A 23283-nucleotide genomic window follows, 5' to 3' on the forward strand; every position below is an offset into this window, starting at 1 on the left:
AACCAGATGAAAAAATGAAGCCTATGCTAAGAGAAACAAAGGAAAATGTACAGGGAACCAAAAGTGATGCGAAGGAAACTGGGACTCAAATCAATGGTGTGGACCAGAAGGAAGAAAGAAACACCCAACCAGAAAAGAGCGAAGAAACAAGAATTTGGAAAAATGAGGAGAGGCTTAGGAACCTCCAGGACATCTTGAAGCATTCCAACATCCGAATTATAGGGTGCCAGAAGGAGAAGAGGAAGAACAAAAAATTGAAAACTTATCTGATCAAATAATGAAGGAGAACTTCCCCAATATGGCAAAGGAAATAGACTTCCAGGAAGTCCAGGAAGCTCAGAGAGTCCCAAAGAAGCTGGACCCAAGGAGGAACACACCAAGGCACATCATAATTACTTTACCTAAGGTTAAAGAGAAGGAGAGAATCTTAGAAGCAGCAAGAGAAAAGGACACAGTTACCTACAAAGGAGTTCCCATAAGACTGTCAGCTGATTTCTCAAAAGAGACCTTACAGGCAAGAAGGGGCTGGCAAGAAGTATTCCAAGTCATGAAAGGCAAGGACCTACATCCAAGATTACTGTATCCAGCAAAGCTATCATTTAGAATGGAAGGGAAGATCAAGTGCTTCTCAGATAAGGTCAAGTTAAAGGAGTTCATCATCACCAAGCCCTTATTCTATGAAATGTTAAAGGGACTTACCTAAGAAAAAGAAGATCAAAAATAGGAACAGTAAAAATGACAGCAAACTCACAGCTATTAACGACCACACCTAAAACAAAAATAAGAGCAAACTAGGCAAACAACTAGAGCAGGAACAGAACCATAGAGATGGAGATCACTTGGAGGGTTGTCAATAGGAGAGTGGGAGGGGGAGAGGGGGGGAAAGGTACAGAGAATAAGTAGCATAGATGATAGGTGGAAAATAGACAGGGGGACGGTAAGAATAGTGTAGGAAATGTAGAAGCCAAAGAACTTATAAGTATGACCCATGGACATGAACTATAGTGGGGGGAATGTGGGAGGGAGGGGGTGGGCAGGATGGAGTGGAGTGGGGGGGAAATGGGACAACTGTAATAGCATAATCAATAAATATATTAAAAAAAGAGTTAGGGTGTTGGAGATAATGTTTGGCAAAAGGATTAAGCATCATCAATGTTCTAAGAAATGGGTTTTTTCTTTTTCAACTTTGAGATATAATTGACAAATAAAATTGTAAGATATTTAAAGTGCACATTGTGATGATTTTATATATACACACACACACACCCAGTGAAAAGATTCTTCCCATGTAGTTAATTAATATAGCTGTGGTTAGTCAGGAGCAGAGCAAGGACAATGGGCCAGGTGCAAAATGTTACCAGGGTGGAAAACCCCAGGTACCTAGCAAAGGGCAAAACTGGGAAAACAAAGACCTTGCCCCCAGGCTAACCTTTCCTCCCCTAACATATTGCCGGTCACATGGTTAGAGTTCCTGACCTTTTCTCACTTGGCATATGGATAGTCATGTGGCTTTAGACATCCTTAGCGGGGAACAAAGGGGCCAGAGGATAGCCTCATACAACTGCCATACAAACCCTTACAGAATCTGTCCTTTCAGCATTAAGTTCTCAGGACAATGAGTCTGTGACCTGCATCAAATGATATTGGAAGCAGAGCCTTGGGTCTGTTGATCACAGAGATAGAGCTTTGGCCTTTCTAGAGATAACATCTAGGCCTCAGGTGTGTTTCAGCTCCGGCCCAGTTGGGGTGATGTCATGGCTGACATCAGGACCAGATGTGATGAACAATGATCCCTTGTTCTGGTGTCGACCAATTAGCAGAGACCACAACCCTGAAAGGACACACCTGGAAAGCTAAAAATATTTTATTGGAATCCTTCCCTGAGACCTCACGATAAATCCCCTCAAGACAGAGGACCAGTGCGCCTCTTTCTCTGGAGCAGCCTGTGCCTTTCCCCACCCCCTTCCCCCAGGTGTGTTTTCCTTGCCTCTCTTTTTCTTCTAAGCTCCAAGGGCTGTTCTTGTGCCTCTGTAACTTGTTTCCTGAGCCCATTTCTTCCACAGCTCACTTCTTCTACCTCTGTGACTTTCTAAATAAATTTTCTCTTATATTTGAGGCTTGACTCTGAATTCTTTCTTAGCCAGAACTCAGGTGCTGAGATCGCTGAATGAAGGTTCAGTCTGACTCCACTGGTCTAACACTTGGTGTCATTTCCCCATCCACATAGCTATCGCCTCACATATGTATGTATGTGTATATGTAAACACATGTGTGTATGTACATGGGTATAAAATATATATGTTTCTTTTTTGGTGAGAACATTTAATTTCTACTCTCAGCAAATTTTAATTATACAATCCAGTTTTATCAACTACAGTCAACATATTATACATTAAATCTTCAGGCTCTATCTTATAACTGAAAGTTTGTACACTTTTACTAACCTCTCCCTATCCTACCCCCCTTGCCTAGTTTCTGACATCCACTTTTCTACTTCTAAGAGAGAGGTTTTGAAGCTGTTAGTAAATTTACATTTTTATTTATATTTTATTACTAGATATACTTGCTAACATTTCTACCACTACAGCAGTGGTCGGTGTGCTTGGTATGAAGTTATTTTAGATGATAAGGAACTATACTATTTTCCTCCCTCTAGCTTCCCACTCCAACTATAAATATAAATGACTGTTTATTATAACCATTTGGTTCTGAGAAGAAGATTTTCCATAACATACCGCCCACATCCATGCCTATTTCCTCTTTGCTACCTATTTTGATTATTTTTCCCAAACCTAATGACTTCCTATTTCTTCTCTAGCCTCTATTTACTATAGTTCTTTTGAAAGTTACCACTAAACACTACTGATTAGTCATCCCTGTATCAAGCATCATCTCTGACACCTGAGCCTCTAGTCTTAAAGAGGTAATGCCAATGAATCTAGTAAAAGTGACCAAAATGGACAGAAAGTGACCAAAATGTAAGTATAAAAGAAACTAATAATCACCTCTTACCCACTAGAAAGGCTGCTATTAAACAAAAACAGAAAATCACAAGTGTTAGTGAGGATGTGGAAAAATTAAAACCCTTGTACACATTGGGTGGGAATCTAAAATGGTACAGCTACTGGTGGTTCCTCAAAAAATTACGAATAGAATTACCGTGTGATTCAGAAATTCCACTTCTGCGTATATACTCAAAATAATTAAAAGCATGGACTGGAAGATATATTTGTAAACCCATGTTCATAAGATCATTATTCACAGTAGGCAAAAGGTGAAAGCAACCAAGTGTCCATGGGTGGACAAAGGGATGAGCAAAATGCACTGTACACATAGAAAGGGGTGTTTTTCAGCCTTAAGAGGGAAGGAAATTCTGACACATGCTACGACACGAAGGAACCTTGAGGATGTTTTACAAAATTAAACAAGACAGTCACAAAAGGACAAATACCATATGATTCTATGTATATGATGTGATGGTTATTTTATGTGTTAACTTGACTGTGTCATGGGGTTCCCAGTTATTTGTCAAGTGTTCTCATGTGTCGGTGAGGGTATTTTTGAATAAGATTAACTTGTGAAATGGCAGATTGAATGCCTTGCCCTCCCTAATGTGGGTGGCTTTTCCCAATCTGTTGAAGGCCTGAGTAGAACAAAAAGCCTCACCATCCTGTAAGAGGGAACTTCTCCTGCCAGACTCTTTGAACTGAGACATTGGCCTTTTCCTGCCTTTGGATTCAAAATAAAACATCAGCTCTTCCTGGTTGCAAGCTGCCAAGTTTCAGATTGATACAGCATCAGCTCTCCTGAGTGTCCAGCTTGCTGACTGAAGATTAGCCTCCAGAACTGTGTGAGCCAATTGCTTATAATAAATCATTTTCTATATACTTATATCTACAGCTACTCATATCTATGTAATCCATTAGTTCTGTTCTCTGGAGAACGCTGACTAATACATATGAAGTACCTAGAGCAGTCAAATTCGTGGAGACAGAAAGTAGAAGTATAGTTAGCAGAGGCTAAGAGGAGGGGGAAAAGGGGTAGTATTTAAAGGGTACAGAGTTTCAGACTGCTAGTATGAAAAGAGTTCTGTGGTTGGATGGTGGTTATGGTAGCACAACAATATGAATGCACTTAATGTGTTAATTTACACTTGAAACAGTTATGATAATAAATTCTATGTGACATGCATTTTGCCACAATTTTTAAAAATTTTAGAAGTTTTAAAAAGCCAGCTAATAGTCTTACCTATTAAACACACCAAAGTTATCAGTGATGACAATAACCAAATGCAACAGTGTGACTGTCTTTGTGTTATTTACCAACCTCATTATCCATAGTTTGTGTTATGGTATCTGACGTTGGTGGGCATAATGGCAGTCATCGTCAGTCTTGCTAATTTCATGATACTTAATAAGAATGTAGAAAAAAGAACATATCATTTATTCAAGAAATACTTAATGAGCACTTACTCTGCCAGGCAGTGTGGTAGGCACTTGGGAGACAGTGCTCAACCAGACAGTCCTGAAGCTTAGGGTCCAGTGAAGGAGAGAGACAATAAATAAAAGGTCAATCGTACTTACACGTTGTGATGGGGCAATGAGATAGAAAATAGGAAAGGGACCAACTTTGATAGGGTGCAGAGGGAAGTTTCTCTGAGAAGTAGTACTTGTGATTGTGGTTCTCAGACCAAACTCAGTATTAGAAGAATGGATGTAACAGATATTAAATCAGACGCAAAGGTGGCTTTCGGAAATGGGTTTCCAGATTTTGGACAGTATGGAGCAGAGACGTTTGGGATGATGCTGTTCTCCCTTGCTGGCCTCTGTGATGCAGGACTGAAGTCAAGGATCAAAGAGCCTGACATAAATATTTCTTTACCCAGAAGTACATAGATTAATTAAAATGTTTCCTGTAAAGGCCTTGAGTGTAATGAAAATTATGGTGCTGCAAGGACTGAGCTTTCAACATTCGGCAAGACCCTATCTTGAATGGAAAGTTGTGCTGGAAGGATGTACCCCCCAATACAGACTTTGGGGGCCAGGAGAAATACATATGTGGCCATCCTGCTTCCAGCAAGAGTTTTCTTCTTTGTTAATAAGTTAGGAGCTGAATGTAACCCACAGTGATAAGCTGCAGCCTACCATATTTCCATATAGGTAGAAAGGCACTATGAAGTGATGAAACATCCCTCGGTTAAGCAACTCCTGAAAGGCTTCAGAGTAACAGCTGGCATCAGTCAGAACTTCAAATTATGAGTGACGGTAAACTATCAAACTTACATTAAATAAATATACTCACAGATATCCAAAGGTGGTTCAGACTTGGCTGATTCAGGGTTCAGACTCTATTGCCAGGACTCTGTTTCCCTTTGTCTTAATCATTTGTTATGCCTTTCTCTGGCTCCGGTAATCTCCCCCTGAATTACAGCAAAGATGGGCCTGGCACTTCTTGACTTGCATGGGGGTTGTAAGCACCCGTGGTCTTAGTAAGGAAGAGTTTTTGCAGCCACAGCTATCTCTGATACAGTTTTCTGGTGTTGGATCAAGCTCTGAGTCACGTGCCCAACCCTGCGCCTGGCAAGGTGGGATTACATGATTGACAGCCTCACCAGGTGTAGGAGATGCCAGTGCCAAAGGAAAAGAAGTTAATTTCATTAGAAGAAGTGGAAGGGGAATTCTGGCAGGCAAACAGAGCAGAATATCTAGGAGAGACAGAAACCTACAAATTGCTATTCTGGAGGAGAAGAGATAGAAGACTGTTGTGCCTTATTATACGTTTTGTTAAATGTAACAAAAGCTACTTATGATAGTAATCAAGACTTCTAGACTACTTTCTAACACTGGATTTACATTTAATACCCACTTAAAATCTTTTAAATTATTGAGTTGCCTAATTTTTGAAGATTGGTTACCCAAATTGTTAACATTTCCAAAATACCTACTTATTATTGAGTCCTCACAACACCTTATTACATATTATTATTTCTATTTTACAGACGAGGCTACTGAAGTGCAGAAAGGCTAAGCAATTTGCTCAATGTCATACAACTGTAAGTAAAGGGTGACTGAAACCCAGATGTGCCTGGTTCCAAAGCCCACAGTCTTCCTACTTCCCATTTCTTCCTTAATTCAGCTAATTTCCTCACAGAGATTTGAGAATTTGAGCTGCATGAGTGTAGAGGAAGAAAAAAGCAATGTAAGTGTAGTGGAAACTTACTGGAAACATGTTTATGTTTTTAATATGGAGAGAGTTTTCAAAATCAGAGCAATATTTCAAAAATACATGAAGGAGAATTAGACAATTAGTAACAAAAATACAAATGACTTTAAACTTGTGAATAAATGTTCATCCACATTGGTAATCAGAGGGATAGAAATTAGAACAGCAATGCGATATCAGTTTTGGAGTACCTAATAGACAATGGCTTTCCTTAATTTTCCTCCTTTCTTAAAATTTGTTTTTAAATCCTCACCTGATGATATGTTTCTTTAAAATTGATTTTTAGAGAGAGAGAGAAACTTCAGCGTGAGAGAGAAACATGGGTCAGTTGCCTCTCATATACACCTCAACCAGGGATCACATCCACAACCTCAGTTTGTGTCCTGACCCAGGATTGAATCTACAATATTCTGGTGTGCGGGAATGACACTCCAACCAACTCAACCACCCTGCCAGGGCTTTCCTCCTTTCTTCTCTCCCTCCACCCCCCTCCCTTCCTTCAATTATTTTACCCTGGGAAGGCAAGGGATCAGGGAAGCAGAGACTCATACAATCTGGTGATAGTAAATATTGATACAATCCCTTTATCTTCCCCAAATTTAGTTTTTTAAGACTGCTATGAGAAAAAAGAACCCCCTGAGCCCCTTCTTCCCAATTTGCCACAACTGTTTTAAATTCTTTTAGCTGATTTTTAGTGTTTATCTTAATATCTCTAACAACATGCTTATATGCTACTTCTTGAGTTTTCAGCTTTAGGCATTAGCTGTTGACTTTCTACTTTGGAAGATGGGAATTTAGTTCTCATTCATTCCCTTTCCCTCACTAGTCACTATCCTCATATCTTGCTACTACAGTTAGGCCATAATTTTGTCTAGCTTAATATTCAATTTTATATTACTATGACTATATAAATGCCCATTATAGTTGAGTTACTGTATAATATAATAAATATATAATATAATATAATATAATATAATATAATATAATATAATACTATATAATACTATATTTTCCTGTGCATTCTATTTTCCTGGTAATTAATAATTATATTTTGTTTAGTTTTCACATATTCATCATTAACTCACTACATTCAAACCCTCTAGTGTTTTCCATTTTCCTGACAATACCTATTGACTGATATTCTTGAAGGAGTCTCTTTGAAGCCTCTGACCTCATCCCATGGAGACTGATGGCCTTTAGCCTGGTGCACAGCAGTCTCCTTTCAATCACTCTTCACCAGCATTCAGGGATTCTCATTTCCTTTCTCCTGTGTTACATCTCTATTTCCTAAGGTACTATGTCTTTCTCTTTTTTGGCATACTCCCTCTCTTCCCAAAAGAGGTACATGCAAAATAAATTGTTTTTGAGATTTTGCATGTCTGAAAATGTCTCTTTTCTATCTTCAACTCTTTACTGATAGTTTGGCTGGGAATATCGTTCTTGGAAATTATTTTCTTTCAGAATTTTGAAGACATTGCTTCATTGTCTTCTGGCTTCCACCATTGCTATAGCAAGGGCAAATTTCTTCCTGGGGGCAAATATAATGTATTACTATATTATATACATCTTGCTATAATGTACTCCTAAATAAAAATACACAACAAGAAGTACCATTTATACATTCAATATTCAAAAATTTAGATATTGTAAGTCATTGCAAAAGTTAAATAAAAAGTATCTTATTGTCATCTTTATTGTCCTGATAAATAGGTACCCGGGGTTAAGGTGTCTTCCCTCTCTTCCCCTTAACCTTGACTTTGGAAGTCGAAGACCATTCTGATTATTGATTTTTATATAAAGCCTGATTTTCTCTCTGGAAGCTTGCAAATTCTTTTTTTTTTTTTTTTTTTGTCCTTGGGTTACTGAAATTTCACTAACAGCTTTCTTGGGCTGAACAACTTTTAATCTGGACATTTGCTTTCTTCATTCCTGCAAAATTTTCTCGAATTTTGATGATTCAATGATTTCCTTCCTTCCCTCCTTCATTCTGTTCTTTCCCTCAGGAGCTCTTGAACTCTAGAATTTGTATGTTAGATTAAATCATTTTTTTTCTTTTTCTTATCCTTTTGTTTCCCCTTTCTGGGTGACTTACTCAATTTTATCTTCTAATCTTACTATTGAGGTCATCTTATCTCTGCTATTAAAAAACAGTCTTTATACATAACTAACTTTTATCTTTGTTGATTCTCTTAACTTTGTTTTTTTACTTCAGCAATTTTTATATCTTTACTATTCCTTCTCTCAACTTCCTTTGGATTTAATCTATTATTCTTTTTTTTACTTAGGTTGAAAAATTTGCCTGTTGATTTTCAGCCTTTAAGCACAGAATGGCTTTAGCTCCACATATAGGATTTAATGGGATGCATTTGCATTATTGTTCAGTTCCTAGTGTTCCCAATTTTATTTTCTTCTTTGATTCTTGAGTATGTAGAACCATATCTAGGTTTAAAAATTGACATAAAATTCATCTTTACATAATTATATTTCTATCAAAAATTGTGTCTCTATCTTTCATTTTTGTTGAATTTACTTTATGTCTTTTAATGTAACCCATCTCTAATGTTCTATTTGTTTTTGCAAGTAATGTACACTATCCAAATGATGCTTGCTGATTTTTGTGTTCATCAAATAAAGCTTGATAATGGTTCTTTTTAAATATCCTATATATATTTACTAATTTTAAATTAAAATTATTGGCTTATATATCTTTTCATAACAATTAAATACTGCATATTCATGCCTCAAACCCATCTGATTTTCAAGTACAAGCCACAAATTCTTAGAAGGGAAAAAATGATTCTACCTAGAATCAAACAGACAGACATGATATCTTGCTGCTCCCTCTGCCTAGTCTACTGTTTAGCTAACTGTGTAGCTCTTTGTCAGTTCTGGCTTTATGCTGGGGTCGTTGACCTCCTTCCTGTTGGTACTGCAGGCACCAGAGATAGTAGAAGTAGATGTCTCCAAGGCCCCCAGCACCTTCAGTGATTCCTTATTCTTCTTCCAGCTTCATTCCTGGTTTTAGAAAATTTTTTATACTTTCATATAAGGCTGGAAATTCATTTTGAATCATATTTACACATATTTTATCCAACATTAGGTGTTTTGTTGCAGGGCATTTCTGGTAGTGTATCTTCTCTCTCTCTCTCTCTCTCTCTCTCTCTCTCTCTCTCTCTCCCCCCCTTCCCCTTTCTTTCTTCCCTCCCTCAACTGGTCACGTTTTTGATTGTTCTTATTTCATGAAGACTGACTGTTTTTGTAACCTTGTTAAACATTGCAAGCAACACTCCCCCAACCCCACAATTGCTGTAAAAACTTTTCAGAGGTTTACATACCTTCCAAATTGACAGGATGTTACTCTATTTTTTTGTTCCATAGTATTTTAAAAATAGTTTCCATTTCCCCCCTTATTACTTATTCTTGAATATAGAATGATCTGTTCTGACCTGATGTCTGCAAGCAGACAGACCGGTGAAACTGGCTTTGGCTCTCTTTTCTAAGCACTTCTGTGCTGGTCAAATTCCCTTCACAGACTTTAGATCTAGCAGGCTTTAGCTTGTCTGGTTCCTTTGGGATGAACCCATATAACAGATGGGATATTTTCACGTCTTATCATACACATGACTTTCACATACTCTAGATAGATGGAATTGAAGAAAAACAACAGTTACAAGTTTTCTTTGGGCTGTGTTTCTGCTCGTGTCCTGTCTAAAAACATTTCGCTATGTAAAGGGTCCCTTGTCTGTTTTCTTCATTCCTCTTTTCTCCAGTTCCCTACTCAGTTTTATTTCATTTTGGTTGCTTGTGAATGAGGTGAGAGTACTTACAAACTGTTTTAGAGAAGTGCAGAAGAGGATGAAGAGGTGGGACAGCCTTAGCAGCAAAACAGAACAAAAGAGGGAACTGTTCTCTAGTTTTATGACTCAAATGTGTGGCATATAGTTGATCTTCTATAGATATTGCTAAAAAGGCATAGTCTTGGGCCCGTTCAGACCTCTTATACCAGAATCTCAGAGTGGGGGTGGGCATGAAGCCTGGGAAATACATTTTAACAACTTCTCCAAATGATCAGGATGCACACTGGTGTCTGGACCACTGATATAGACCTGTGACTTCTCACTAGGGTGGACATTAAGGAGAGATGAAGCACCTACCTTCTTGTAATTGGACATAGCGTGGATGGATTATTAATTGCATTTCTATCCAGTTACATTAGTGTAATAGGTAAAAAAATGTTCCCCACAGCATCTGGAAAAAGCTTAACAGTCAATACCAGTTTATGGTAGTGTGATTTAAAAAATATATATATATGATTACTTTAGAGAGAATATGAGAGAGTTACATAGGGAGTGTGATGGATATATCTTAAACCCAAATACCTCTGGTTCATCTTTTGTATATTGCTAAGGTCTATTCTTTCCCATTCATCAAGGGAAGTTCATTGTTTTGAGCAAGAGACTATTTTTACTGCCACATAGCTAGAACTTAGTTAGTGCTTCTTATCTTTCTTACTCAATTCACAGTTCATGCCTTAAAAGTGATAAAAACATCCAGGGGTTAGTCAAATTGCTTGTAAGATGAAGTCCAACTTCTTCCAGCCATCAGAGATTCTTCTCTCTCTTCTTAACTTCAATCTTTTTCTCCTGCTCTGATAATACTTTCTCCTATTCTCTAAAATTACATCCTTCTCCCCTGGCTGGCCTCACCGTCCCTATAAACTAACCATGCTTGCTAGGACTCAGGTTCTAGTGATGCTCTATACTCCTCATCTTCGTTTATCCAAATATAAACTAGCATTCAAAGTAAAGCTCTGGTGCTACCTCTTCTCTGGCTCAAAATTCTTCTTCATACTGCAGATTTGCCATAGTTCCAATGTTTTACAGTCTTATCTCTACAAACTGCTTTAAGTACTTGACCTCCAGATGCAGTCCCTCTCTGATTTTCAGTTTTATCATATATTTTAAGCTCTCTGTGTCTTTGCATATGCTCTTCCCTCTGCCAGATATGATTTGCCTTTTTCTCAGCCTAACAAACTCTTTCATCTTCTTCAAGAATTATTTCAAATATTATCTTCTCTGTGAAACCTCACTGACCTCTCCCAGGTGAAGTGCTCCACTGCTGAGTATCTTGAATCTAAATATCCTAAACATGTGTCTCATTGTATTGAATTTTTTTTAAAACTTTGCATATTTTAATTTCAAAACAAAATTAAAAAACCCCAACCCCCACAATACACAACATCGCAATCCAATGTCAAATGCGGGAAGGAAAGGCTTGGCACCCTTGTATCCTCCCTCCTCTGAGTGCTAGTCAAGATGCAGCAGGGTGAAGACACAAGCCCCGGAGACTGTCGCATTCTCAAAGATTTCTTTTTACTTCCATTTTCCATTTTAAAAATATATATTTTATTGATTATGCTATTACAGTTTTCCCATTTTCCCCCCTTTGTTCTCCTCCACCCTGTACCCCACCTCCCCACCGCCCTTAGTTCATGCCCATGGGTCACATATATAAGTTCTTTGGCTTCTCTATTTCCCATACTATTCTTAACCTCCCCCTGTTTATTTTGCACCTACCATTTATGCTTCTTATTCCCTGTACCTTTTCCCCTTACCTCCTCCTCCACCTTCCCACTGATAACCCTCCATGTGATCTCTATTTCTGTGAATCTGTTCCTGTTCTAGTGGTTGGCTTACTTTGTTTTTGTTTTTTTTAGGTTTTGTTGTTGATATTTGTGAGTTTGTTGTTATTTTACTGTTCATAGTTTTTGATCTTCTTTTTCTTAAATAAGTCCCTATAACATTTCATATAACAAGGGTTTGGTGATGATGAACTCCTTTAACTTGACCTTATCTGGGGAGCACTTTATCTGCCCTTCCATTCCAGATGATAGATTTGCTGGATACAGTAATCTTGGATGTAGGTCCTTGCCTTTCATGACTTGAATACTTCTTTCCAGCCCCTTCTTGCCTGCAAGGTTTCCTATGAGAAATCAGCTGATAGTCTTAGGGGAACTTATATATAGGTAACTCTTTTCTTTTCTCGTGATGTTTTTAAGATTCTGTTTTTATCTTTAGCCTTGGGCAATGTAATTATGATGTGCCTTGGTGTGTGCTTCCTTGGGTCCAACTTCTTTGGGACTATCTGAGCTTCCTGGACTTCCTAGAAGTCTATTTCCTTTGCCAGATTGGGGAAGTTCTCCTTCATTATTTTTTCAAATAAGTTTTCAATTTCTTGCTCTTGTTTTTCTCCTTCTGGTACCCCTATGATTCCGATGTTGGAACATTTAAAGTTGTCCTGGAGGTTCCTAAGCCTGTCTTCATCTTTTTGAATTCTTGTTTCTTCATTCTGTTCTGGTTGAATGTTTATTTCTTCTTTCTGTTTCAAACCGTTGATTTGAGTCTCAGTTTCCTTCTTGTCACTGTTGGTTCCCTGTACATTTTCCATTATTTCACTTTTCATAGCACTCACTTTTTCCTCTATTTTGTGGCCATACTCAACCAATTTTATGAGCATCCTGATTACCAGTGTTTTGAACTGTGAGTCTGATAGGCCATGTATATCTTTGTCACTTAGTGGTATTTTTTTCTGGAGCTTTGATCTGTTCTTTCATTTGGACCATTTTTCTCCCCTCAGGGCACCAATTATGTAGTAAGGGGTGGAGCCTTAGGTATTCACCAGGGTGGGGTAACCCACACTTGTGCTTTGTGGCACTGTATGTGGGGAAGGGGTCTGAGAAGAAACAATGCTGCTTGCTAGGCTCTCTGCTAGGTTTCAGTTACTTTCTCTGCTACCCACAAATAAATTGGGTCCTTCTGGTGCTGATTCCCTGATGGGTGGGTTTGCATACATTCTACGACCCTGTGGGCCTCTCCAATAAACTCTCCTGTGAGGCTGGGAGTTTCTCCCACCACTGCAACCCCCACGGGTTTTTTCAGTCAGAGGTTTTGAGGCTTTGTTTCCCCAAGATGGAACCCTGGGTTGCATAGTCTGTCTCGCTCCCCAGTTTTTCCTCCTGGTTTATCCACACACAAATGTTGGACTGACTCATCTGTCAGATGCTGCCTTGCCCGCCCTGGTCATCCAGCCACTGCCTTGCTGCTTGTGCTCTCTGCCCCAGCTGCCCGTAACTGCCCCTCTTATCTGGTCTAGATGAATGTTTCTTTAACTCCTTGGTTGTCGGACTTCCACACAGATCTTCTGGCAGTCTGGTTGGTTTTTGTTTTTAAATTTCTTGTTGTCCTTCTTTTAGTATATGAGGATGCACAGTGTACCTATATACACCTCCATCTTAGCTGGAAGTCCTCCTTATCCCAGATTTCTTTCATGAATTTGGAGAGGTTCTCAAACTTGGCCTTGCTATTGTCCATTTTCTTCTTCTCCTCTTCATTCCCAGGTAGCTCCAGGCCCTCCTTGGTAAGTGAGACCAGACTCTTCCCATCAAATGCCTTGGGCAGCATGCAATACTCATCAATAGGCTCCATTATATATACTACCTCTATGACTGACTTCCACACTCTCTCCAGAAAAGCAGAGTTGGCAACCTGCTCTTTGCTCTCACCATAATGTAATAGATGGACTTCTGGATCTCATTTATGTGAAAGAAATATTCCAAAAGAGAAGTCATTTTATCTGCTGATTAAATGGGAGGTGTGATAGTGCAAAAGCTCATAAAAGCATCACCAATCAGTAGAGTCCTCATAGATCCTAAACTTTAGGTTTTTAGAAAATGCTTTGTAGAATTTCTTATAGTTCCCCTGTCTCCTACCAGCTCAGAGAGGAGCTCAAGACATTCTTAACAATGTTTTTATGAATGAACTTCAACATTTTTCTTTGCTGCAGGACTTCTGAGATGTTTGGGGGCAGGTTCTCAGAGTAAACCATGTGAGAGATGAAGTTGAGATACTCTGATATCAACTCATCACAGCTGTCCATAATGAACACATGGTGGACATAGAGTCATGTTGTTGCTCTTCTTGTTCTCGAAGAGGTCAACAGGAGCCTGAGGAGATGAATAGCAATGCCCCAAATTCAAACTGACCTTCTATATGAAGTGCTTGACTGCCAAGTGATCTTCCCAGTCATTATTAAGGCTCTTATAGAACTCTCCATCTTCTTTCTGAGTGGTATCATCAGGGTTTCTGATCTAAATGGGCTTAGTCTTGTTCAGTTCTTCCTGGTCAATATATTTCCCCTTAATCATCTTTATTTTCTTTTTCTTATCCTTAGCACTATTATCCTCCTCATCTTAGCCCACATCTTTAGTCTTGGCCTTCTTCTCATCATCTTTATCTTCCTCTTCCTTCTCACCTTTCTCATCTTCTCCTTCATCACAAGTGATTTCTTTCTCTCATTCCTTCTCCAAATAAAGGGTGATGGGATAACCTATGAACTTTGAGTGCTTATTCACTACTTCTTTGACCTAACTCTCCCCTAAGTACTCTGTCTGGTTTTCTTTAAGGTGAAGGATCACTTTGGTATCCTGGCCAGTGGGCTCACCATGGTTAACTTGTATAGTGAAGGAACCCCCAGAAGAAAACTTCCAGGCATACTGCTCACCATCATTGTACTTTGTGATCACAACTACTTTCTCTGTCACCATATAGGCAGAATAAAAGCCAACAAAAATTGTCCAATCATGGAGATGTCTGCACCAGACTGCAGAACCTCCAAGTTTGCCTTAATACCAAATTTGGCAATGGTTCTCAGATGATGTATGAGGTCAGCTTTGGTCATGCCAATGCCTGTGTCTACCAGAGCCAGGGTATGTTTGTGGGGGTTGCAGATTATGTTGATTTTCAGCTCTTTACCATTATCCAACTTGAAAGTCAGGCTCTCATAGCATATCTTATTGAAGGAGTCATTACTGATCATTATTGATCATCTCCTGAAAGAATATTTCCGTGTTGGAATAGAAGGTATTGATAATGAGAGACATGAGTTGGGCAATTTCTGCCTGTAAGACAAAAGTCACCACCTCCTCCTTTCCATGGTGCATTTCCTCAGGCATTTTAAAGATGAATAGATGCAAGTGACAGAGAACAGGGTGGGCAGGGCCTGTGTCAGTTCACACACCGCAAGAATGATGTGCAGGGATTAACTCAAGCAAGATGTATTGTAATACTTTATTTGTTTTTTATACTTGATGTGAACCCATTGGCACATGGTACATAGTGGGGTACTGGTTTGTTACACAAGAGTTGCTCAATAAACCTTGTTGAATACTAAATGTTCTAACTTGTTTGGTCTTCCCATTGTCTTAACTCCAAGAGCTCTTAGTGCTTACATTAGTCATTCTGCTAACTTACTTTAGATTGTTCTTCCACTAAACACTGTGTACTGCATTCCAGTAAGAGTAAATAAAAATGCCCCAATCAAGGTACTTAACTTTCAGCCTTAGTTTATTCATCTGTAAAATGGGGTATAGTAATAGTATAATACCCCAATCCAAAGTGTTGCTGTGTGAAATGAGATAATGCATTAATGTTATTAGCAAAATGCCTGGGTCATAGTATGTACTCAGTGCGGGCAAGCATTTCATAAACTGTTACATCTTACATTTTCCATAGCACTCTTATAGCACTGTTGTGATGTTCATAAGAGAACATATATGCAAAACCATGTTGCAATGCATCACACAAATGTTCACCTTTATTAGCACTGTCTCCCCAAGTAGTTTAGAAGCCTGTTTCAGCCTTTACCCCTTCAATCTAAGTCCTCAGCAAGAAATACAAAGTCTTCTCCTGCTCAGCTCCTTTCTGTTATAGCCTCTTATCACTTTCTTCTCAGCACACATGACAAGGTTATGCATGTTAGGCCCTCAGTACAGATTTAAAAATAGCAACAAGTCTAGAGTTAACAAATCCTTTAACTGAGTAAAGCCTCTGCCTTCTTTTTGATGCTTCTGTTGTATACTTGATTTTAACATTTTCCCTCCGTCAATTCACCCCTGACATTTGGGAGATGCAGTAGAATTATATTAGGCTTAGTTTGCTTTGTGGTAGGAACACTTCTGCTGTTGGCACGCATGAAAGGGAGGCAGTCTTAGCCAGTGTCCTACTTTTTTCTCTTACTAAATACACAAATTATATTTATATAACTCTTGCATTCCAGAATTTCTGGAAACAATGTTTAACTTGGGTCCTTTCTGACATTTTTGCAATTTCTATGTATTACTAAGATATGAGTTTTCTATTTAAAATTTAGGAAAAAGTAGAAAAAACAATAAGGTGCAAGGCTTTCAAATACTGTATGCAAACACTGGTACGGTTACAATGACTCGAGATAGGCAAAAGTTTCGGTGATCTCGTGAATACATCCTAAATTTCTGGAAAGGATTTGAAGCAGCGTACGGGGCAAAACGCACTATAACAAGATTGGGCTTTTAACCAGCAAACGAAGACTTAGTACAAACATCTGACAAGCCACACCATCAAACTCTCCTAAAACCCTTCAGCATTTCCCATACTCCTGAGAGCCTACACTGGCAGGGGTGTTAAACTCATTTTCACCCAGGGCCACAATGGCCTCAGGGTTGCCTTCAGAGGGCCGAATATAATTTTAGGGCTATATAAATGTAACTACTCCTTAACAGTTAAGTGAGAGCTTGGAGCTGCCTCTGGGTAGAAACAAGGTGCCAGGCCCAAGGTGGAGGGCTGGATTCGGCCTGGGGGGCCTTGTGTTTGCCACCTGTGGCTTACAGGACTGCAAGTGAACCGAGGGAGGCTTCCTGCTGAATCCAGACGCACAGGTGGAGGCAAGTAGCCTCAGTCGCGCGCAGGAGTGGAGGGCCCGCCACTCCCCGGCAGGAGCACCCAAGCCGCCCGCCAGGCCCAGTGCGCCGCCCGCAGGCTCTGCAAACCGCCCCGGTTGGCCCGGGCCAGCTCCCTGGGCTCGCTCTCCGTGGGCTCCCTCTGTCTCCGCTGGCCGCAACGGGCGGAGCCAGTGCTGCCGGCCGCTCCGGGGGAAGGAGTTTCCGGCGGACTCGGCGGGCGCGGTGCAGCTTCCTGTCTCCCCAGCCGCGCCGCCCCACGCTGCCAGCCCGGGACGCTGCTGGTCCCGGAGTCCCTCACCATCCCCAGCAACACCCTGGGCCCATGCAGTCCCGGCTCCTGCTCTTAGGGACGCCCGGCGGGCCCCGCGGCCTGGCTGCACGGCGCGTGCGGCTGCTCTTGCGGCAGGTGGTGCGGGGCCGGCCGGCTGGCGACGGGCGGCGGTCGGAGGTCAGACTGCTGCACGCCGGGGCGGGGGCCGAGACAGGTAACCCCTGGACGCCCCTGCGCGCCGCCGCCTCACGCTTCCTGCTGCTTCGCAGCGTTTGGGAAACTGCTGTGTAATGCGGCGTAAAGCGTTTTCACTCTGGGCCTCATTCAGTAACCTGAGGGGTCTGTACTACGCTTTCTGATGACTTAGAATACATAGTGCTTTTTCATTCTCCCACTGCTGCTTTTACCCACTGTTGCTTTTACCCCCCAAATTCTGACTTAATTACAGGACACACAGAGGTTAATGCAGAAGCCCGTAGAGGTTGTTGAAAGCAAGACTTTGACCTTGCTCTCTCAGTCTCAAGGTCCTGGAAGCCGATTTGTGCCATGTTCCAGCCAGGGCTAGTGGTGTCTTAGAAGTGTACATTCTCGGTAAAGGACCCATCGTTCACCGTGTTCTAAATGTGTTCTCGAGCCTTTCCAAGTTCTACAGGAGTTTGCTTTTCTCACAGGTTCACATTTTCTTAGAACTGAAAATTGCAATTTAATTAAGTTAAAACCCCTGACGCTATAATCTAGGTCATCGAGAGAGAGGGAAAAGTGCGTTCCTGGAGATCACACAGCGAACTAGTGACTACATAGCTCTGATTTATAAGCCTAGTTTTTTTTGTCTCTACCTAAACTGGTTTTAGGAATCTCTTCTGTGTTGAAGTTAGAGCATTTGTTCTGGTTAAAGGAAGGGATGTATATTGTTGCTGCTTTTGATTGGCAAAAAGTTATTTTAGGCAAGATTTTGTCAATGTTGTTGTTGCTTAGAAAAATAGAGGTTTTCACTATGAAATTGTAGGTTTAATTGTTCCTCTTGCTTGCCACGTTTTCCGTGCTGCAAATAATTATCCTTGCCAGGAAATGAGGGAGTTGAAGTCCCATACATTTTATTTCATTCATTCATTCATTGAACAATTTGTTTTTCCTGTATGGAGTTGTGATGTCACATTTTGCCCCTTATCAATTACTGTGACTTCTAGGGTATTTGTTTTTTCCTTTGTTTTTTGTTCTTTGAGTTTTTGTTTGTTGCTCTTTTGTCCTAGAAGGCAAAGGTCAAGGGGGGAAGTGTAGCATAATCTGTAACTTGGGTTTTGAAGTAAGCCTGGGTTGCACTGTCTAGATATGGGGATTTGAGGGTGGATAACTTAATTTTGTGTCCCAGTTTTTTTAACTGTAAAATGAGGATAAGTTGAGTATATCTGTTAGGGTTGTTGTGAGGCTTTAGTTAGTTAATACAATCCCTGGCATATGTTAATGTTCAATGAAAGTTAGCTTCTTTATTATTGTTAGTATATGTGTTTTCAGCATTGCGAGAGTAAATCTGTTTCCTTGGCTTGCTTTAGAACTGAAACCAGTTCCTTTTAGGTTGAGAAATACCAGAACTGGGTAGGCAGATGGAACAGAGTTAATTTATGTGAACCTTCTAAAAAAGAAAAGTGTTCTTTGTGCATGACTAATACATGTTAATGTAAAAAAAAAAACATTAGAAATCCATGTGGGTGTGAATTTTTAAAGTCTATTTCATAGGTATTGGTGATTAGTTGTAAATGTCCTCAAAATTTGTGTTATGTCCAACAAATCAAAATACAAGCTTTGCTCCAAATGTGAGACTCATGGACACATTACAGACAACATACTGACTTAAATTCAGTTATTGACTTTGACTTTGGCAAGACCCACAAGGAATAGGTATGAGGACTGTGGTTACATGCACCTGGAAACGCACCACAAATCTGGGCTCAGGTAAGAACAGCTCTGAGCCAGGTAAACAGGAGGCAAATTCTTGGCTACCCTGGGCCATGACATTGACCATCAAGGTTGGGGTGTCCTATTTTAAATCAGAAGTCATACACAGACAAATGTAAAACCACAAATCGCAGTATGCCTTAATGAATTACAATTTGGGTTGGAAAGATGCTCTCTGCAGCACTCACACATGGGACTGTTATCTCCTCTCTGCATGTAATTGATCCTGCTTCCTAGTAGTAGTTTGGAAAGAGCAACAAGGTACACAAAACAGTAGATACAAGCTATATACTGTTCTTATTTTGCATGCATGGTATGTATATGTTTATCTTTACATTCTTTTTAGTGCCTATCAACCCTTTGTATCTAATAAACACTCAGTGGCTTCTTATGTTAAAGTTCACGCAGAGAAGGAACAGGAGAGGCTGGAATTGCCTTGTTGGCTTTCAAGATGAAGCTTTGTAAAACCTTTTAAGCAGAAGGGAAGCTCATTTATTTTAAGGAAAAAAAAATTGAAACCCGCAGTTTTTTATCTCTTGCTATCAGAAAGTCTTATTTTCCATAATTTGTCAATTCTTTGTATTTCTTCACTTCCTAGTAGTATTGTATTTTGGTTTTAGGAATAAAGAGGTTAACAAGGAGGTTAGCAATTACAAAGAGTTTTCAATAGAAATTATTGTAGTGTTTTCACATTTAGAGCCTAGCAAGTTGGTTCAGTAGCACTGTGATGTTAAATAGTTTCAGCTAGACCATAGATCAAGATCAAATGATAAACCTGGAAACATAACTTTATAAATCCACTATGACATATTTAGTGTTGTTCTTTAATACCATTATTATTTATAGGAACTCACTGCCTAAGTATTATGACTTTTGTGTATGAAATAAAAATTTTAATGGAAACATTTAAAACTACTTTTTGTATAAGAAATCTGTGTTTATTATAGAAATGCAAAAAATACAAATTCCCTAAAACATAATTCTCCCATACAAACTCATGATTTTCAACTTTTTGATGTTATTCCCATCAGATTTTATAATATATTTATTATTTATATGATTAATTCTTTTTTAAAAATAGGGATTGTGTGTTTTATAATTTAGTCTCAGTCACTATGATGGACATATTAACATAGTGATAAGTATTGTTATATATGGTTATTTTAAATGGAATTAAGTTCATATATTTGCCTATATAATATTTAGTTTACCAATTTTCCATTCTTGGATATTCGGGTTGTCTATTTTTAAATTTAGAAACCGTGCAATAAATATCTACCTATATGCATTTTTGTGATTTTAAGATTATATTTTTGGGTGTAATGGAATCAATGCCTTTGGGGAGGAAATAAAGAACTGTGGCTTCACCTGACAAATATGGTATAAAGGGAAAAACTGTAGTAGGGTTCAGGTCTTAGCACTTCATTTACTAGGTGTTAACTTTGGGGAAATTATTAACTACTTTGAATCCAAGGCAGGCTGTTTTGACCCTGGGAACATTGTGACCCTATTGCATATTAAAGAATTTAGCAATAAAGTCCCAGAACAATTATCACCTAATAAATCATTGGGAAGTCCTGTATTAGGAAGATATATAACATGAAAATTGCTGCTATATTTGGTTTTCTCTTCGGTCTAACTTTTGTATGACAAAAAAATCTTGACACCAGTGGTGATTCCCCTCCTGTAGGAACCGTTCGGCAATGTCTGAACACATTCTTGGTTGTTGTAAACAGGAGGAAGGGGATGCTACTAGTATCTAGTGGGTAGAGGCCAGGGATACTGCTAAACATTTTACAATGTACAGCCCCCACAGCAAACAGTCATCCCACCCCGTATGTCAGTAGTGCTGCTGTTGAGAAACCCTGCACTAAAGCAACTTGTATGCCAAAGCTACAAGTCATTGAATCGTGAGCTCGTTTTACAGTTTTGAGTATCCTAAAGGATGTATATTCATTAACATAGTCTGAAGTTTACAATTTTTGGTGGATTAAGAGCATTAAAAGCACTTTTTAGATGGACTACCACAGATGTGCCTGAGATACATAACTGAGAAAAGCATTTTGAGGTGGGTAAAGATCTTGACAGCATAACAGCTTTGAAATATCTGGGGAAAATATCCAGATTTCTCATGAGTTAGCGAAAAATTAAATAAAACTATCAGTCATATAAAAATTATTTAACAGTTATTGGAAACTAACAATATTAAATAAAACTCTGAAACACTGTATACTGAAAAATTTGTTATTGATTAAACATTGATGAAAGAATAAAATGTTTTTTAAAACCCATGTTCATGGCCACAAAGGAAAACATGAGGTTTTAGATTATATAATTGGTAAAATTCCATATGGACAAAGAAGTGATTCACTCTAACATGCTTTAATAAAATGCACTCTATAAAAATTGAACAGAATCCTTTGCCTTAATTTTTTTCTGAAAGCTAATTACTTGATGAAAATTTGTGAATGTTAATATTATTTTGATTATATTTATTTTCAGAATATCCTCAGGGACAAAATGTCCTATATTGCACTTTGACAATACAAATGTCTTCTTTGTAAAATAGGAATTGTTACACTTGCCTGCCTGCCTTTACTTGAAAAAAAATGTATTAGCTAGCAACCATTTTTTTTTTAGTATGGGCATTAAAAAAATATATTTTATTGATTATGCTCTTACAGTTGTCCCATTTTTCCCCCTCTATTCCCCTCTGCCCTGCATACCTCCTCCCACCTACATCTTCCCCACCCCCTTAGTTCTTGTCCATGGGTCATATATATAAGTTCTTTGGCTTCTTCATTTCCTATACTATACTTCCCCTTGTCTATTTTCTACCTACCATTTATGCTACTTATTCCCTGTACCTTTTCCCCCATTCCTCCCACCCCTTCCCCACTGATGACCCTCCATGTGATCTCCATTTCTGTGATTCTGTACCTGTTCTAGTTGTTTGCTTAGTTCATTTTTGTTTTTGTTTTTTTTAGGTTCGGTTGTTGATAGTAGTGAGTTTGTTGTCATTTTACTGGTCATATTTTTGATCTTCTTTTTCTTAGATAAGTCCCTTTAACATTTCATATAATAAGGGCTTGGTGGTGATGAACTCCTTTAACTTGACCTTATCTGGGAAGTACTTTATCTGCCCTTTTATTCTAGATGATAACTTTGCTGGATAGAGTGATCTTGGATGTAGGTCCTTGCCTTTCATGACTTTGAATACTTCTTTCCAGCCCCTTCTTGCCTGCAATGTTTCTTTTGAGAAATCAGCTGATAGACTTATGGGAATTCCTTTGTAGGTAACTGTCTCCTTTTACATGCAGGAATGAAAGTTGGGATGAGAGATATAAACTCTATGCAAATTAAATGGGATGGGTTCCCCACTGGGGGAGGGATTCTATTGTCAAAAGGGGAAAGATATTGGGCATGTAAAACAAAACAGCTACCCATTAAAATTACCTAAAACTCAAGTGAATAATGTTTAAAAAGGTTTGTACAAGATTAAATGTTACACAAAAGATACTATTATCTTGTATATAGAAAATATTTTTCTATAAACCTTTGGAAAATCCCCTTAATTTATGATTCTTGAGTGTGGTAAAATCAAGGCTTGTTATTTTATAGATGGCCTAAATTTAATTTCATTTGGAAGATTTTATCTTTTGGATTCTTTTCAGGGTTTTCAATTCCCAAGTATGTGTGCTTCATATCTGAATAAAGTATATAATTTATTGGTAGTAGTGTTTATGTGACAGTTTGTATACTGTAAAGGGGTTTAGTTTAATCTGACTTGTGTGTTGTTGCTTTTTTGCATTATGTGTAATAAATGCAGTTAAGCTTTAAGTGGCATATTCTGTAACAGTTTTACTTTTTTATTAGCAATTTGTACTTGTATTATGCTTATTCTATCAATTTCCATTATGGGTATCTTTATATTATTACCTAAGATCTTTTTTTAATGATTGCACTTAACCAAAATAGTTTTTTTTTTTTTTAAAAAGGCATTCAGTAGTTTCTTCTGCCTATGTTATATTACTTGTTGTGTTATAAGTATTTTTATTCCCCT

At 38.7% G+C, this 23283-nt stretch overlaps 1 protein-coding gene and 1 pseudogene across 1 annotated transcript in view; one reads left to right on the top strand and one right to left on the bottom strand.

Annotated features, from left to right (window-relative positions):
- LOC112311497 (heat shock protein HSP 90-beta-like) overlaps positions 1 to 15232 on the bottom strand; it is a 54886-nt pseudogene extending 39654 nt beyond the window's left edge.
- A 1969-nt stretch (positions 15233 to 17201) lies between these two features.
- The window catches only part of VWA8 (von Willebrand factor A domain containing 8), a 388865-nt gene continuing 382783 nt past the window's right edge, over positions 17202 to 23283 (top strand). Inside the window, exon 1 of the mRNA XM_024569321.4 lies at positions 17202 to 17481. Coding sequence (XP_024425089.3) covers positions 17319 to 17481 — 163 coding nt within the window. The 5' untranslated portion in view covers positions 17202 to 17318. The remainder of the gene's footprint in view (positions 17482 to 23283) is intronic.

The sequence above is a fragment of the Desmodus rotundus genome, chromosome 13, assembly GCF_022682495.2.
Source record: "Desmodus rotundus isolate HL8 chromosome 13, HLdesRot8A.1, whole genome shotgun sequence".
Taxonomy (NCBI): domain Eukaryota; kingdom Metazoa; phylum Chordata; class Mammalia; order Chiroptera; family Phyllostomidae; genus Desmodus; species Desmodus rotundus.